Source organism: Callorhinus ursinus, unplaced genomic scaffold, assembly GCF_003265705.2.
Source record: "Callorhinus ursinus isolate GAN/ISIS: 27379988/994484 unplaced genomic scaffold, GSC_fseal_2.0 scaffold7, whole genome shotgun sequence".
Lineage (NCBI taxonomy): Eukaryota > Metazoa > Chordata > Mammalia > Carnivora > Otariidae > Callorhinus > Callorhinus ursinus.
This window is the reverse complement of record NW_027397069.1, coordinates 5045838-5062314: the sequence shown is the minus strand read 5'-3', so window position 1 is coordinate 5062314 and position 16477 is coordinate 5045838. Positions and strand designations below refer to the sequence as shown.

The 16477-nt window shown below is 38.1% G+C and overlaps 1 protein-coding gene across 6 annotated transcripts in view; it reads right to left on the bottom strand.

Annotated features, from left to right (window-relative positions):
• Positions 1 to 16477, bottom strand: part of FGF14 (fibroblast growth factor 14) — a 608954-nt gene that overhangs the window by 114102 nt on the left and 478375 nt on the right. For all 6 annotated transcript variants that reach the window (XR_012378726.1, XR_012378727.1, XR_012378728.1 and 3 more), the window contains exon 3: positions 14158 to 14261. Coding sequence is in view for 3 of the 6 variants with exons in the window: in XM_025874530.2 (XP_025730315.1) it covers positions 14158 to 14261 (104 nt within the window). In the remaining 3 variants the exon portion in view is untranslated. The remainder of the gene's footprint in view (positions 1 to 14157; positions 14262 to 16477) is intronic.

Genomic DNA, 16477 nt, shown 5'->3' with positions numbered 1-16477 from the left:
TCTTTCTTTCTTTCTTTCTTTCTTTCTTTCTTTCTTTCTTCTTTCTGGTTATTGTTTCTCCATGAATGATGCATAAAAATTAATAAGAACTTTGTCTGCATTCAGATTCCTACAAGGTGTTATTCGATTTTTTTAGATAAACACAAGGGAACTATTGCCCAAGGCCATTCTTCTCATTTCAGTGTGCAAGCCTTCTCATGTAATGTAATTTTAAATTAAATAAAGGCTCACTGCTAGTTCTCTTGTGTATATATTTGGCTTTGCTTAGTCTATAAAACAGTCTTTCAAAAGCCTCACACTGCATTAGGAAAATAGCTAACCCATTTATCGCACCTGTGGACCAATTTCTTCCTCCTTTATTTTAATATGATATTGCAAATTAGAGTTTATTTCTCCATGGACATTAAGAGAATGCCTCTTACCTTGTCTCTAAGTAAAAGTTGTCTCGAGAACTTCTGCACAGTTTAAAAGTTGATTTTTCCGTTATCGATATTGCTAGTAATATAGAGTTCCAACTGATATTGGAATAAAAACAATGTAGGAGTTAGGCATCCTGGCCACCATTAAATGGTAGGTAAAGTTATCCAAATTGCAAATTCTTGATACAAAAACAATTTTCCATGGCTTCTATTGATAACATTAATTGATGGTTACAGGATAGAAAGCAAAATGTTACATGACAATATTTAAATAATAATTCAGGAGATGTCATGATTTCTTCCAAAGTTACATAACTTTTTTAACCATCATTTTACCATTTAACACAAGAGCAAAAAAAAAATGAATAATAAGTCTTGATTATAGAGGAGGTCCTTGTAAATGAATTTGTGTCTTTGCATTGTGAGCATTTAATGTCCCTTTTAATAAAAACCATTGTTTCTCATACTGCAACAAATAGGCAACTCACAAGGTAGTGTATCTTCATGTCATAATTTTACTCTTTATTACCTACAAGCAAGAAAGATATTTATCTTTTTCAAAGCTGTGTCTGAAGTACAGCCTGGGAAACCAAAACTCCTGAACAATAACAGAGTATTGCTTACCACAGAAAATAATTTGCGATGACAAGGATCTCATGAACTGAGTCTAAGGTTTAAATAGTAGAAACAAAGTATAAAAGGTTCATAGTTGAAAGATGAGTTAGTTGGAGAAGTTTACATTAATGGGGAGTCATTAACAATCAACGCTTGTCCTTACGCCCTGGTGAAGGGCACACACAGTTAATTCTTTAAATAGCATGAGGAAAAGCTCCTCTCATGACATAAATCAATCCTCATCATTTGTCAGGTTAGTGCTTTTAGGTACTAGTTGTTCCAGCTTAAAAGTAAAGTAGAATGTTTCCTGCTTGCCTGCGTAACCATTTTTGCTAAACAGTGGCCTAGATCTAGGATTAATGACCAAATAAAATATTTCCACCTTGTTAGAGATGTAGCAATTCTAAAAATATCTTGTTCCTATTCAGTCTCGGGCTCTATTGGGACAGCAAATTGCAACCAATTATGATGTTTTGCAGGGGCTGGGACATGCCTATTAAAAGTGACTTATCTCTCTTCATTTCATATAGTCATAAGACCTTAAAACCGATATCTAACTCCAAATGAAGCTCTTAAGAGATCACTACGTCCTTGCTCAGAGTGCATTATGTACCTTTCCATAAACTAGGCTTCCAACCCGAATACATTACCTTAAGACAAACAGCTAACATTCAGTGAAACCCGAAGTAGCTCAGAGTACAAAACACACTTCCAGAATCTAAAGAAATCATTCAAAGTGAAAATGCCCTGTGCAGGGAACTCACAACTATAGAAACTGTAAGTTCCATGAGGTCAGTTGTTGTGTCTGTCTTTTTCACCATATTTCTCTTGGTTCAGGAATGTGTTGCATCAATATTGGTTGACAGGTAATATTAGAATGGAAACGTGGCCAATATTTTCAGTCAAATAACGGGTCATCATTCTTTTGATAATACTATAACTCTAAAACTAGTGGAAACAAGAAACAAAACACATGAACATAGGGGAAGGGAAAAAATAAGATAAAAAACAGAGAGGGAGGCAAACCATAAGAGACTCTTAACTCTAGGAAATAAACTGAGGGCTGCTGGAGGGGAGGCGGGTGGGTGGTGGCACAACTGGGTGCTGGGCATTAAGGCGGGCACTTGATGTAGTGAGCACCGGGTGTTCCGCACAACTGATGAATCACTAAATTCGACTCCTAAGACTAATAATATAGTATATGTTAACTACATTGTATTTAAATAAAAATTTTTAAAAAAATATTTAACTCCAAAACATAATTTAAAAACATATAAAACTAGTGGAAACAGAATATAAAGAAGAGGGAACAAGGAAAATTATTACCAAAGAATGATTTTGTCAATTGCTACTATGTAACATGTGAAGAACAGCCAGTTTGGCTTTTCAAAAAATAAAAATAAAAAAAGGTTGTTTTAGTTCTTTCTCCGCAACAAAGAAAAGTAGGGTAGTTTTCCATATTACTATGAATTACTTCATAAGTTATCTTTCTTTTGGGGCGGCTGGGTGGCTCAGTAGATTAAGCGTCTGCCTTCCGCTCAGGTCATGATCTCAGGGTCCTGGGACCAAGCCCCTGGAGAGGGCTGCTTTTTCCTCTCCCTCTGCCGTTCCCCCACTTGTGCTCTCTCTCTTTCTCTCAAGTAAATAAAATCTTAAAAAAATAATTTTTCTTATTTTTCTTTTTATTCCCAAGTGACTAAAAAATGAGATGTAAACTGCATTGAGGAAATGGAGCAATTCTTGTGCAGAGCCCACCATGAACTCGTGGCTCCCAATTTCTCAGAGTCCCCCACGGAGCTCACATGCCGGAAGTAAGAAGAAGAATCCTCAGAAAGTAAAATAATCAGAAAGAACACCCATGAACTCAACTTGGGTGGATGACGTGCAGCAATTTCAATCATGAGCCTCCTGCATATACAAACAATTTTTTTCCTTTTTTTTTAAAGATTTTATTTATTTATTTGAGACAGAGAGAATGAGAGAGAGAGAGAAAGAGAGAGAGAGAGAGCGAGCACATGAGAGGGGGGAGGGTCAGAGGGAGAAGCAGACTCCCTGCCGAGCAGGGAGCCTGATGCGGGACTCGATCCAGGGACTCCAGGATCATGACCTGAGCCGAAGGCAGTTGCTTAACCAACTGAGCCACCCAGGCGCCCTATACAAACAATTTTTAAAGAAGCAGAGTTTTGCCCTCAATTTTAGTAACTATTAACCATGGTTTTACTGTTAGTGCTGATTTGCTATTCACTGTATGGTATATTGGCTTTGGCATTTATATAGGCTTTTTTAAAGTTTTTTTCATGATGTAGAAAATGAAAACAAAGAGATAGTTCATTCTTAAATATTGTTGGTCATTTTAGGTAGATACTGTTTATCGTGTCTGAGGTAGTCTTTAAAAGTCCTTATATGCAAACATTTCTTCCATTATTTACCTACCTATCATCTACCCTCTACGAATACAGGATTTTAAAAACTAAAACACTTTAATCAAACCTAAATTTTGTTATTCTTTGCAGTATTTCGTAGTTTTCACCCTAGAGAAAAATCAGGATAAAGTGGCAAACTTCAATGGTATTTTTTTCTTTCACACTGAAAGGAAATAAAAAACCAAAGTACTTGATGCCATTTCATGAACATACAGAAATAATAAAATTCTTTCTCTAATTATCATTATTCATGTGCTTGCTTTAAAATGTTCAAGTTTAAGTGGTAGCAACATCTACCAGAAATTGGGTTCTATTTCTTTGCTCTGAGCTCCTCTCATAAGGTGAAGACATTACCGCTCACTTCATTAATGCGAATATAACCATGTTAGAATGCAGACAGTGCATATCCAAGTTCTGTCTCTGTGGGTTTATCATGCTCTTTCAGGAAAGGAATGTGTAAATAGTGCTTTTCTGCAATTCTAACTTGAGAAATAAACAGACTCCTATATTCTTTGCTGATGCTTAATGTTTTCCAGTGGGTAAAAAGATAAGTGTCATGCATAATAAATATCATGAACAGGAGGGCACTTGAGGAATAAATTAATAAAATTTGCTGGTGACATTTATTCTACCTTAACCATAATCAATCAAGAACTATAAATTGAAGACCTCCTACATATCCATCACTATTGAAAAGTGATAGGAAATGTACAATCAGGGAATCATAGATTCTGAGGAAAGATAGGAGCCTTAGAATTCATTTAGTTAAGATGTACGTCCTATCCATTGGATGCTCAGAGGGGTTTTTTAATTTATTTTTTATTTTTTTAAAGATTTTATTTATTTATTTGACAGAGAGATACACAGTGAGAGAGGGAACACAAGCTGGAGAGGGAGAAGCAGGCTCCCCGCTGAGCAGGGAACCCGACATAGGGCTCGATCCCAGGACGCTGGGATCATGACCTGAGCCGAAGGCAGATGCTTAACGACTGAGCCACCCAGGCGCCCCTTTTGTTGTTTTGAAATTAGAACTTTTCAGTTATCTCTGAAGCCCCAGCACACACAGCACATTAGCTGTCAGTAGAAGGCATACAAGAGTGCTTCTTGAATGAGTGAGTAAGTAAACCCATGCTTATACACATCCCCACCAAGTGCTTGACTCGTCAGCCTACATTTAAGCATTGAGTAATTATACTGAGTAGAAGTAGTCTTCCATATATTTCTTGCAGACCCTTTTGTTATTGGATATATGTGTTTAATTTTTGGGAGGTAGGTATTACAGGGTTTGTGTAGTTAAGAAAACTGTAGAGCGATGGATCCATATGGGATCGACCTGCTCTCTGTACAGGCCCTGGAAAAGTTGCTCAAAGGTGGACCAAGCACAGTTCACCTAGGAAAGAGAAGGAAGTCTACTCTATTCCAGAAATGAGACTTGTACGGAAAGACCTTGCTTACAGGAAAACAAAATTGTCTCAAGGAAATAGAAAGGTAGGAAAAAGAAACTTACTAAACAAAGGTGTTTGTTTCATTGGTAAATGTTTTAAAATCTAAAAAGAGTTCACTTCTGAAGCAACCCAGGTCCAGTGTCCTTAGCAACCTGCTCTGACAGGATGCCCTTGGCCTGAATTGGCCCTTCAATTCAGCAGGTGCCCTATGGCCCCCCGCCATCTGTCTCAGGCTGATTTCTCCCCTGAGCTTTATGTGGTGGAGACCACTTCTCCTTTTCAGGACTGTGCTATTGGTTTGAAATCCAGTATTGTCTTACTTTGTTTCTATTTTCTCAATTCTCAGCAAAACTCCTCTCTCTCCACACATCATCTCGATGCTCAAGGACACATTTCTTGTCCTATTCTTTTCCAGACAGAGTGGGGTGATCACAGACAAGGCTTTTCTGTTTGCTCACAGGCCAGCCCACCTGGTCAACAGGAAAGGTGAACACAACTTATGGCCAGGTCATTCTGCTTCCTGCAAGGGCCTGAACTGGACTGTGAATTTGTAGACATCACCATCATCATCATTATAAACAATATGATGTTTCTATAACATCATATAAATAAACATAAAATCATTTAATCTCAGTGTCCTGGTTCCTGAGACAGTGATGTTGACCCATGTTTATCAAAGTGTGCTCCTTCAGGCACCTGCACTAGAAATGCTGGGATATATATCCTAAATTCTGATTCTTAAGACATATTAGATTCACTGAATTGGAATCTTTCAGTCTAATGTTCTGGGATCTGGTTACTTACACTGCTGTCTAAATGAGTCTCATGTATGTTGAGGATTTTGAACCACCGCGAGAACATGTGAAAACCGGATAGTCCCTTCCCATATTATGAGCACCATTTTTATACAAGTTACGAATTTAACTCAGCTAGTCCTCCGCTTTGCTATCCAGTGTCCCAAATTGCCTCTACTGATTTTGTATACTTAGGAATTAAGTAAAATATATAAAAACACTTTCTCAAGAAGTCACGTTTTATTTTATAAAGTTCTTTCTAATATCTAACTTCATTTATGCTGATGTCATTCACCCCATTTCTTCATTGTTTGTCTTACATTCAGGAAGAAAAGGAAAACAATCACCATCTGTCACAGACGATTTTTTCTCATCTGCACGTCATTCTTAAGACAGCCCTTAGCCACGGTTCTTTCAGGGGAAAGAAGCTTTGTCATCATCCAGTAGTGATCCAGTGGGATTATAACCCACCTGCATCTTCTGTGGGCAAAGTGAACATGTCTCAAACTCAAGGCAGCAGACTCCCACCCATGCCCCTTCCTCCTTCTGGGTTTTGTTTTCTCCATGAGAAGCACCACAGATCACCATGTTCCAAGTCAGTCCTTTCAGAGCGAGCCCTGACGGTCACCCCCATACCCAGACCACCATGGACTTCTTTCCACATCTCCTCAGAAACACTTCAAATATCTCTCATCCTTTCCAGTCCCTTCATTCAGGGGTCGCCAACACCACTGTCTCCGGGCCCAGAGACGAAGTTGACTTGTGCAATAGCTTCCTTTATAAAATTCAGGAGAAGCTGTCACTGTGCTTAAACCGTAGACTGTAGAGTGCAAGCCCCACTAGATCACAGAGAGCACCTGCGTGTGCACATATGCTGTTCAAACTAAACAAATGTTTGTAGTTTGCAAGCCCTCTTTAGGTTTCTCTCTCTTTTTCCTACCATTTCCCCCACCTTCCTGGCCCTAGTGACCATGGTTCAAGTCTCTGTTTCTAGGTATTTGATTTGTTTCAATTCCACAAGTAAGATCATGCAGGTTTTTTTCTTTCTGTGTCTGACTTATTTTACTTACTCTACTGTCCTCTAAGTCCATCTATGATATTGCAAATGACAGGATCTCCTTTCCTAGGTCTGAATATCATCCCATTGTATATACTCAGCATCCCTCACTGACCATCCCTCAGTGGTCACACTGCCGTTAGTGTCTTCCCACTAATCCTCACCATTACACGTATAATCCCTTGGAAGCCAAATTATGGCCACACTGTTTCCTTGCTTAGAGAATAACATTAACAAAGCACAGCCAGAATTTTGGAAAGGAGGCTAAGGGAAAGGGAAACGGGGGAAAGTAGTCATGGGGCTGGAGCAGAGAAGGTATTTTAGGTGTGGTTGGAAAGCCCAGCCTGGACTTCAAGAGGGAGGGTCTTGTTTTCTCCATCCCAGAGTGGGAGGCTGGAGCCAGGAGTCAGCTATGTGTGTGTGTGTGTGGGGGGGGGTTCCCAGGAAGGTGATGGAGTGAGCAGAAGACATGGCCCTCCCTCTCTCCTTTCCTTGTGAAGTGTCTCCTGTTTCCTCCCCTTTGCTGTCTGCTCCTCCCATCCTCTCTTCTTTCTTTCTTTCTTTCTTCTCTTTCCTCTTTCTTAACGCTGCCCAGTACATTGCCCTACTGCTGATTTGTGATCTCCCTTCCATTTTCTCTTTTCCCCTCTTCTCCCTCTTAAGCTTCAGTATCCTCTCCCCATCAACCCCAGTTCCTGCCTTTGCACTCTAGAAAATGGCATCGGAACTTGGATAGCCTAAAAGTACATTTACTTCTTCTTATTGCCTACTTTCAACCTAACCTGGGATGTTTCAAATTTTTCTTTTCTCAAAAGGCTACTTAAAATTAGTTACATGTAGTCTAACGTTTGCATTGGTTTCTCAATTGCTTTTTCCTTCTGGCAAGTGACCCTAAGTAGGATGACAGCATCCTTGCCTTTGCCATACTCAGTTATATTCTGTGCATCAGTCTTCAGCGTGGTGGGAATTACATGAATACTAGAGGGAAATTAACTGAAGTGCCATACTTGCTTTCTTATTACTATAAATTATCCTAACCAAAATACCAAGAAAGGATAATAACCATTTTCAAAAAGGGCAATATATCCAACTGAGTCATAATGTGGGAGAAACCATAGGGAAACTTAATGAAAAAAGAAATATTTTTAAGCATAGCAAGTAAAGCTTTAAAATATGTGTAAACTTAAAAACTGTTATTTAACACTTCATAAAAAGAAATAAAAATACTCTGACCAAAACTATAATCATGTGAATAAGTGTGTGTATAATTTAAGCACAATACATAATTCTAATGAAACACACACAAATATATATACGCAAATTATATATACGTATATATAGTCCCAAAAGGTGTTATTGTTTGTGCAGAAGAACATGCATGTAGATTTATAGATTGCTAGAAAAACAGAGACATTAATAATCATCTCAAATTTAATATCCTTCTTAAAGAAACTGACCTATTCAGAGAGCTGAGGACTGAAGGATGAAAGGTGGAAAAATTTCCATTCTGAAAGGGGCACCTCTGTGTAACCTTATCATTCAAAAAAAATCTGTGTAACCAGATCAACTTAGAATTCTGATTGGTTCTAGTTTTGCCACCCTGCTCCCAGCGGGCAGACTATGAAAGGCTGGTCCCCAGGTGAACGGTCTTCAGATGCTACTGAAGCCCTTGGTTTAACATCAGATGTTACTGATGGCCAATGGTGGTCACTGTGGCTCAAGTGACTTGATAAACCCCATACACTACTTACTACCTGAATAATAAAAAAAAAAAAAAAAAAAAAAGCCAGGAAGCATGGACAGAGTACCCTAGCAGCACTGGGAAAAACGGTGAGCAGTTTCCTGAGAATGGATGTCCATAGATGCTATTCAGAGATAGGACGGGTATCAGGGATGGCCAAAAGACTCACACAACACCCCATAAGCATAGAAATACAGGTGAATGACTGTGTGCACCTTTGTATGAGTAACTCTCAGGGAAGAATAGAAAAATTTGAGGGAAATTAGACACCATACTGTGAAAAAACAAGTCAGTTCCATTTCTAAGCCCCAAACTTGAGCAATGATCAGAGGAACAATGTCAAGAAGAAAATAGCATGTGCCATCCCATTTTATTAGAGCTATCGACTCAGCAGGAAAACATGATTGATGGTAAAGGAGGCAGAGACTCTGAGGCTTTCCTATCTGGGAGGCCTTGGGAAGTTGAAGGAACACAATTCAAGACACGTAAGAGATGCTTGCCGGCATAGAAGTGGGAAGGCAGATCCACCTTTGTAGAAGAGGCTCAGGAAAATCTTTCTGAAAGATGTGCATATAATATTGGAAAACTATCTCATGTAGAGTAGATAAGACTTTGAGGTTCTTGAACATGCTTTTTCCAGAATATATGGCATTTTCCTTATTTTCCTGAATTAAAGACTGTTTCATCCCTCCCCCTGCCCCACGGTCATTGCGTATTGATAGTTGGGTTGCTGCATTAGTGAAGAGGCGTACAGAACTTCTTCACATGTCTGTAAACTTCAACTTAGGGGCAGAGGACGTTAGGAACACCGAGTATTTTATTTTACTTAGGTTGGGTTCTGTGCCTAGGTAGTCTATCCACCAACTCTACTCTTACTACCTTGGTCTAAAGCTACCATCCTCTCCCCCACCAGCCATTGTAATGTTTGCTGTGTCATTGTTGATTGTCGGCTATGGGCTTTTGACTCATCCACCAGTGGGCAGGTAGGGGCAGTAGGGGGATCCTTATTAAACTATAGATTCCTGGGGCTCCTGCTAGATCGACTGAATTGAAATATCTGGAGTCTGATCCAAGGAATCTGCCTTTACTTCCTTTCCAGGTGATTCTTTTTTTTTTTTTTTTTTTTTAAGATTTTATTATTTATTTGACAGAGAGAGAGAGACACAGCAAGAGAGGGAACACAAGCAGGGGCAGAGGGAGAGGGAGAAGCAGGCTTCCTGTCGAGCAGGGAGCCCGATGCAGGGCTCGATCCCAGGACCCTGGGATCATGACCTGAGCGGAAGGCAGACGCTTAACGACTGAGCCACCCAGGCGCCCCTCCAGGTGATTCTAATGAGCCCAAATATTTACAAAAACACGGTAGCAGTGTACTTTTTTGATTCGTTTAAAAAACCCACATGAAAAAGGATTGTTTTCCTCTCTACTTGTATCACTTGGTTAAGAAACTCAGATGAAATATTAATCTCGGGAGAACACCAGGGCTGACTGCCTCCCCAGATGCCTGCATGTGGGTAACAGAAACATTTACAGCACCTTTTGGAATATAATATTCTCATAAATGTCAGCCCGTGGTAAGACAACAATAATGGATCTTTATACATCTTATGTATGTCAATTACCTTATCATTCAAAAAAACCAATCAGACCAAAACTGGAAGTTTCAACCCCCAAATTAACTTAAAGCATCCGGGAAAACTTCTTAATTTTACAGATGTGAAGGTTGAGAGGAAGACTCTGGGGCATGACGACACAGGTATTGGCAGGATCTGGGACCCAGGTGTTCCAAGTGAGCCCAGGGCTCTACCCACCACCAATCTCTTTTCCTTCCTCCCGCTCCCCTTTTTCTTTGCTCATATCAGAAACACATTCCGACTTCAACTCTTCTTTCTCTTTGCCCAAATGATGAATACTCTTTTCCCTTCATCCTAACTTTTTCTTCAGTGTTCAGAATTTACATTCAAGCCATGTCTCTCTATGGAGGATTTTCTTAGTCTTTCAAAGTCACAGGTTGTTTGAAAAAAAAAAATGTTCCCCACAGCACTACAGACAGTTTATAGTGGGTCAAAATACAATTTTTTCCCAAGCATCATAGTGAACTAATTCTTTAACGTAAGTATTTCCTTGTCAGTTTCCGTTCGACGACCTTGTATCCTGTGCTCTACCTTTGACCAAATTATTGATACCTGACATTAAATCTCTTGAGATACATTTCAAGGAACATATTAGAATCATTATGACCACACAAGAAACGACTATTGTCATATCAGAGGAAAGATCCCATGGGGAACATGTGCCTTCAGCCTCAGAACTGTGGTTATTTACGTTTCAGACAAGATACCTTTTTTGTCTCCCCCCACCCCCATCCAGGTGAAACTGTCTGACAGATTGAGTATCTTTATTTGGACGGCAGGGGCTTATGAGATTTACTTCCAATACAAATAGAGAAATATGCACCTTGAGTCAAAACACTCGTGTGTTTTTCATTCAACAGAATTCATTTTGAATGATCTGAGTGTTTTATTGCCTACCTTCTAAACCTACGGATCCTCAAAAAAATTGGTCCCGTATTTGGCGCTAGCTTATACCATGCAAACATTAAGTTGATCTTTTTAAAGTGGGCATTAGCTTAAAACAGATTCCTTCATTTTCAGAACTTAAATCTTTATTACTTTTTTTTTTTAAACCTGAGGTTGACTGACGTTTTCCTTTTAAAGCACCTTACTTCAAAACTTCTTAGTTGAGTTAACTATGTTTCGCATGGCTTTTTAAATTTAAATTTCAGGTGTTACATGTAAGAAGTTTTCAGAATCTTAAACAGTGTATAACAGTGTATAACATCAAACTTTTCCCAGATGTAATTTTCTATGACTTTTTTTTTTAAAATTTGAGAACCTCCAAAGGAAAGGGATTATGTTTCAGATTATACTTCTTAATAACTGAAATGAAATTTGTTCCCTAGGTAACAATTCCTTAAAGGTTTTCATTACATCATCATGTGTTTATAACTTCTTGTTAGAATAGGTGCCAGACCATATGATGAAAAATGTCTGGCACATGGAAATAGTATAGTGAAACAGTAAGCTAATGAGTCAGACTAATAATGCTCAAATCCTGCCTTCTCTATTTACTAACTGGCAGACTGCACAGATTTTTAAACTCTCTGTGTATCAGTATGATTTTTTTAAGATTTATTTTTTAAATTTTATTTATTTGAGAGAGAAAGAATGAGAGAGAGAGAGAGTATGACCGAGGTGAGGGGCAGAAGGAGAAGCAGATGCAGGGCTTGATCCCAAGACTCCATCCTGGGACTTGATCCCAGGACTCTGGGATCATGACCTGAGCAGAAGGTAGATGCCCAACCAACTAAGTCATCCAGATGCCCCAGTATGATTGTTTTAATAGTATTTGCTTAATAGAATTAGATGAGGTAAGACTGTACAGTGCTTAGAACAGTGTTGGGCAGAGTGTACTATATAAATACTAGCCATTATTATTATTATTACATAAGTAGACCTATTATTATTATATAGTATAGTAAATGTTATATCCTGGTATGCTATATTATTATTCTAGTAAACACTCACTAATTATGAAATAAATGATTGACTATAAAAATATATTCTTTTTACTGAAATATTTGAAGTTCACATTTCATTACATTGAAATAAACAAAGCACTTCAACTATGGAGTATTAGTAAAGATTGGAAATTGCATTTGGTTTGTATCTAAATCCTTTTCCTATGAGATGGCTGAGGATTGTAAGGGCCTGGCATAGGCAGTGGGACCTCTCAGGGTAGGGGATGGGCAGATAGAGTGCCTTTTACCAGATCCTGGATTCGGAGCAGAATCAAGATGGGAAGAGAAGAAAGCCCACATCTATAATTCAGGAATCAAGCCACCAGAAGGGAGGCCCAGATGTCAAAGAACTGGAGAACCAGGAGAGGTGAGAGTAGAGAATGGATGGGTCAATAACAAGCCTGAAATTGTTACTGAGACAAATCCGGGCGCAAGTGGTGTCACCCCCAGCTAGCCTAATGAGATCTGATACCTGCGCGGGAGGCTGCATAGACTGAGCCTTAGTGCCTTCCTCACTTCTATTCCTGCCACTCTGTTTCGACTGCACCAAACAAAACCTGTACTTGTATTTTCAGCAAAGACACATGCTCAAGATCATTTCCTTACCTTAAAAAAAAAGGTATACATGTGCTACCTCATCACAAAAAATAGAAAGCACCTCCCTCAGTAGCAAAAAGATAAAATAAACATTCACATGTCCCCTGACATCAACACATGTATCAGAGCACAACAAACAATGTGATAAACAATGTGTCCTTAACAGGACCTGAGAACTATAGGCTATGGCAGATGCTGCAGCTAATAATTTTTAAGCATCTCAAAGATTACCTGAGGGAAAAGAAAGAAACAAAAATAACAGAACAAATGTCAAATCAATAAAATTGACTTGTATCTGAATGAAGGCATCTCCAGAAAGTGATCTTTATCTGAATCATATTTTTCCTAAAAGCAGAGGGGGGTGGAGGGACAGGGAATTCTAGCTGGATCTTGCTCTTCCTATGTTGAATATTCATCTTGTGCAACAGAATGCAATTTGTATAATGTGGGGCCCAGGTCTGTGTGCAGGAACACCCTTCAGGGAACTCAGATGAAGCTTTCAGAATAACAAGAACATTTTCCAGCTCACCGCAGAGGGAATCTGCCACTCGAACTTCATTTTCTTTGATAGGATTTCCCAGATTTGCTCAAGAAAATGCCCCAGGGAATGTTTCTGCTTAAGTTGTGTGTGTGTGTGTGTGTGTGTGTATAATGTCTGTATATATGTTTACATGTAGTTTTTTGATGATAATATTTCCCAACAACAGTTTTAAAGAATTTATATGAAGATGACATGCAAACCCAAATAAGAGCATTTTTCTTTGAGGCACCATGAATTTAACTTGTCAATTTCTGCTTCAAGGATAGTGAAAAGAAATACTTTCATCTAGGTCTCTATTGCTTGCTTCTGCGGCAGAAATTAATACTAACTACACTATAATGTATGGATACAGCACATCTGAATATGAATTACTTGTAAATGGTAAATATTCCAGAAGTCATATGGATAAAAATGTGCTCAACTTCTCATACACTAACACAAAACAGAAAGACTTACTTAGATTTAAATTCTGCAATATACATTTTATAATAGAAGTATTTTCCCCAGTAAAACATTAACACAACCTGAATTCCTAGTTTTAAAAGAACTACTCTCTTTAAATTTTCTTTTTTAGAATTCACATTAATTCTGTTTCTTTTTACAAAATAATCTTTTACAAGAAACTCTTTAAGACAAGTACATTTCTAAAGAGAAATAAAAAAGATTAACATCAACTCTTTCAACATTACCCCATTTTCTACAAACTAGTTCATTTTTTTAAAAATATGCAAATATACAACTTTAAGAGGTAATATTACTCTTCTGCTTGATATACTGTTATTATCAAACCTTGATGAATAATGAATCAACAGCCCTTACAGCGTTGTAGTAGAGATCAAATATTAAAGCAAAAATGGCAGAATCAATAGACACAGATCCTTTTCATTTTGTTGTTGCTGCTACTGCAGGCATTGAATGAATGGCCAATATCTTTGGCATGTTACTTACTGATGGGTAGAGGTAACCTTCTCCATTCATGGCTATATACAACCCTGTCTTCACTCCCTGGATGGCAACAACGCGCAGTCCCACTGGTATGAGGTTGAACAGTGCTGTAAAGATAAACATAGCCTGTCACAAACGGGCCAGGAGGAGCAAAGCCTTGCCATCGCTTTTCCCTCCCTCATTCTTTTATTTAAAAAAAACAAAACAAAACAAAAAAAACATCATCTTTGTTACAACCTTCTGAGAAGTTCCAATTAATTAACTTTTATTTCTCTTTCTAATTAAGATGTTTCTGCAATGGGTAAAATTAGCACTTGAGCTTCAATTTGTACACCTTAACGGTCTGCCTATAGCATTCCAAAGAACTGATAGAATAATAAACAGAATCAGGCCTGTAATCCCAATTCCAGGATCACAGTCTTTGACATCATTTGATACCAAAGGAGATCAGATGTGAAGATTCTCAAAGAGTGGAATTTAAAAAGTCCAAGTTGAATGTTTATTCTGGTCTCTCATGCAGAAGGTGTGCTTTATCACTGCAATGTAGGACAGGCCAGAAGTTAAAAAGGTAATTCCAAAATGGAATTACTCTTGCTGAACCAATGTGAGATGCCAGCAGAGCCCAGAAAAAGACATGCGCCTGCCAATGTGCTCAATTTAGAAAGAACTAATCATACTGAACATTTTAGAGAGACATTTCTTTACTAATATCTCCTAGAGCTGTGAGTGATAACTAAAATAAAAGAAGGAAAAGTGTTCAGTTTTACCCATCTAAGAGATAAAAACTCACTTATAGTTCCATGTTTCATTTCTTCCCTTATCAACAAGGAAAATATTTTTATATATTTTTTACATAGTACAGAGAGTAATGTTATCATTGATTTCTTAAAAAGTCTTAACATTCCTTTAACACGTTTCCATGCCAGGGTTATATGTTAACTCTTCAGATGGTATTCTAGCATCATTCTTAGTAATAGCTGCTTGATGGTTTGGGGGACTTTATTGTAGATACGTTTATAAGGAAGTTAATTATCCACAGTGCTCTTATCTGCTTATCTTATCAAGGTCTTAATTGAAGACTAATTCCAAGCAACTGTACCAGGCCAAAACAGACAACGACAGCATTGAGATGCTGAAGTGAACAAGTAAACAAAATACCTGAGGTTTAGGTTCTCAACTGCATTCCACAAAAGACAAATAATTGGGAAAACGTGGGCCATGTTGACTTCAATCTATGGGTCTACTCAGCACATAATTAAAAATGGACTTTATAAATTCACTTCTATTTAATTCTGAGGCACCACATGCATCGTCAGAATAGGTTGGGGGAAAATTATACCTTCTTTTTCAGTTATTACATGTTACTGATCCCAAGATCTCAAGATGTCTGTGATGAAAGGAACATGGCGGGCCATGGCCATAGATAATTATCCCTATAGGAATACTCAGAGGAGTGTATATGGTTCAGTGGCTGTTAGCTTTCACAAAGCAAACTAATATTGGGCCATCTTCCATGGGATTCTAGGGGCTTATGTTACGGTAGAATGAGGCTTATGCTTGCTCACTTCTATCACTTAAATAATAAACATGAGTGGGAATCATTGAGCAGTATGAGGTACTTATGTCATTGTAACTCAGTATTCCTTCTTCTTGGGAGAGGGCCACTGGCCAATTCCACTTTTGGCTGGAACACCTGAACTGTCCCAACTCCCTTATATTTTGAAAGTGTGGGCACCGTATAACAATTTCTGATTGATATGCAAAAGTTTTAGAGGAAAAACATAATTGTATGACTCTCCTTGAAAACTATTCTAACTTAACCCATTCAAACTTAATTATTCTAATCTTTATATACTCTTAATGGTATTTATAGGTGCCATATATCTGATATAGGCCAGATGTTATAATTCTAGAAAGTAAGAACATATGAAGTCACCAGAACAATGTGGTATAGGAAAGAGAAAAATTATAGATGATAGTCTAAAATGACCATACAAAAAATAGGTTTTTTTTCCTAGGATTTTGTTGGGATCTGAATTATAAAATGTCAGTTATTATCATTTACAGAATGATAATACAAAGTGAATTCATATAACCACTGTCATGTGGAAGCCCATTCAGAGCTGACCATAATGAATCCATGGTGCTAATTAAAATGACAGATACCCACATTGATTGAGACATCATTGTATTTTTCCATTCCTTTTGTATTTTATATAATTATAAAGCAGTGTCACAAAGCCTAGGGGAGTCAGAATAATAAGATGCTCATGTTACTTTGTTTGTTCTGTGGGACTCTAGTTTTCCATATAATAGTGATTTT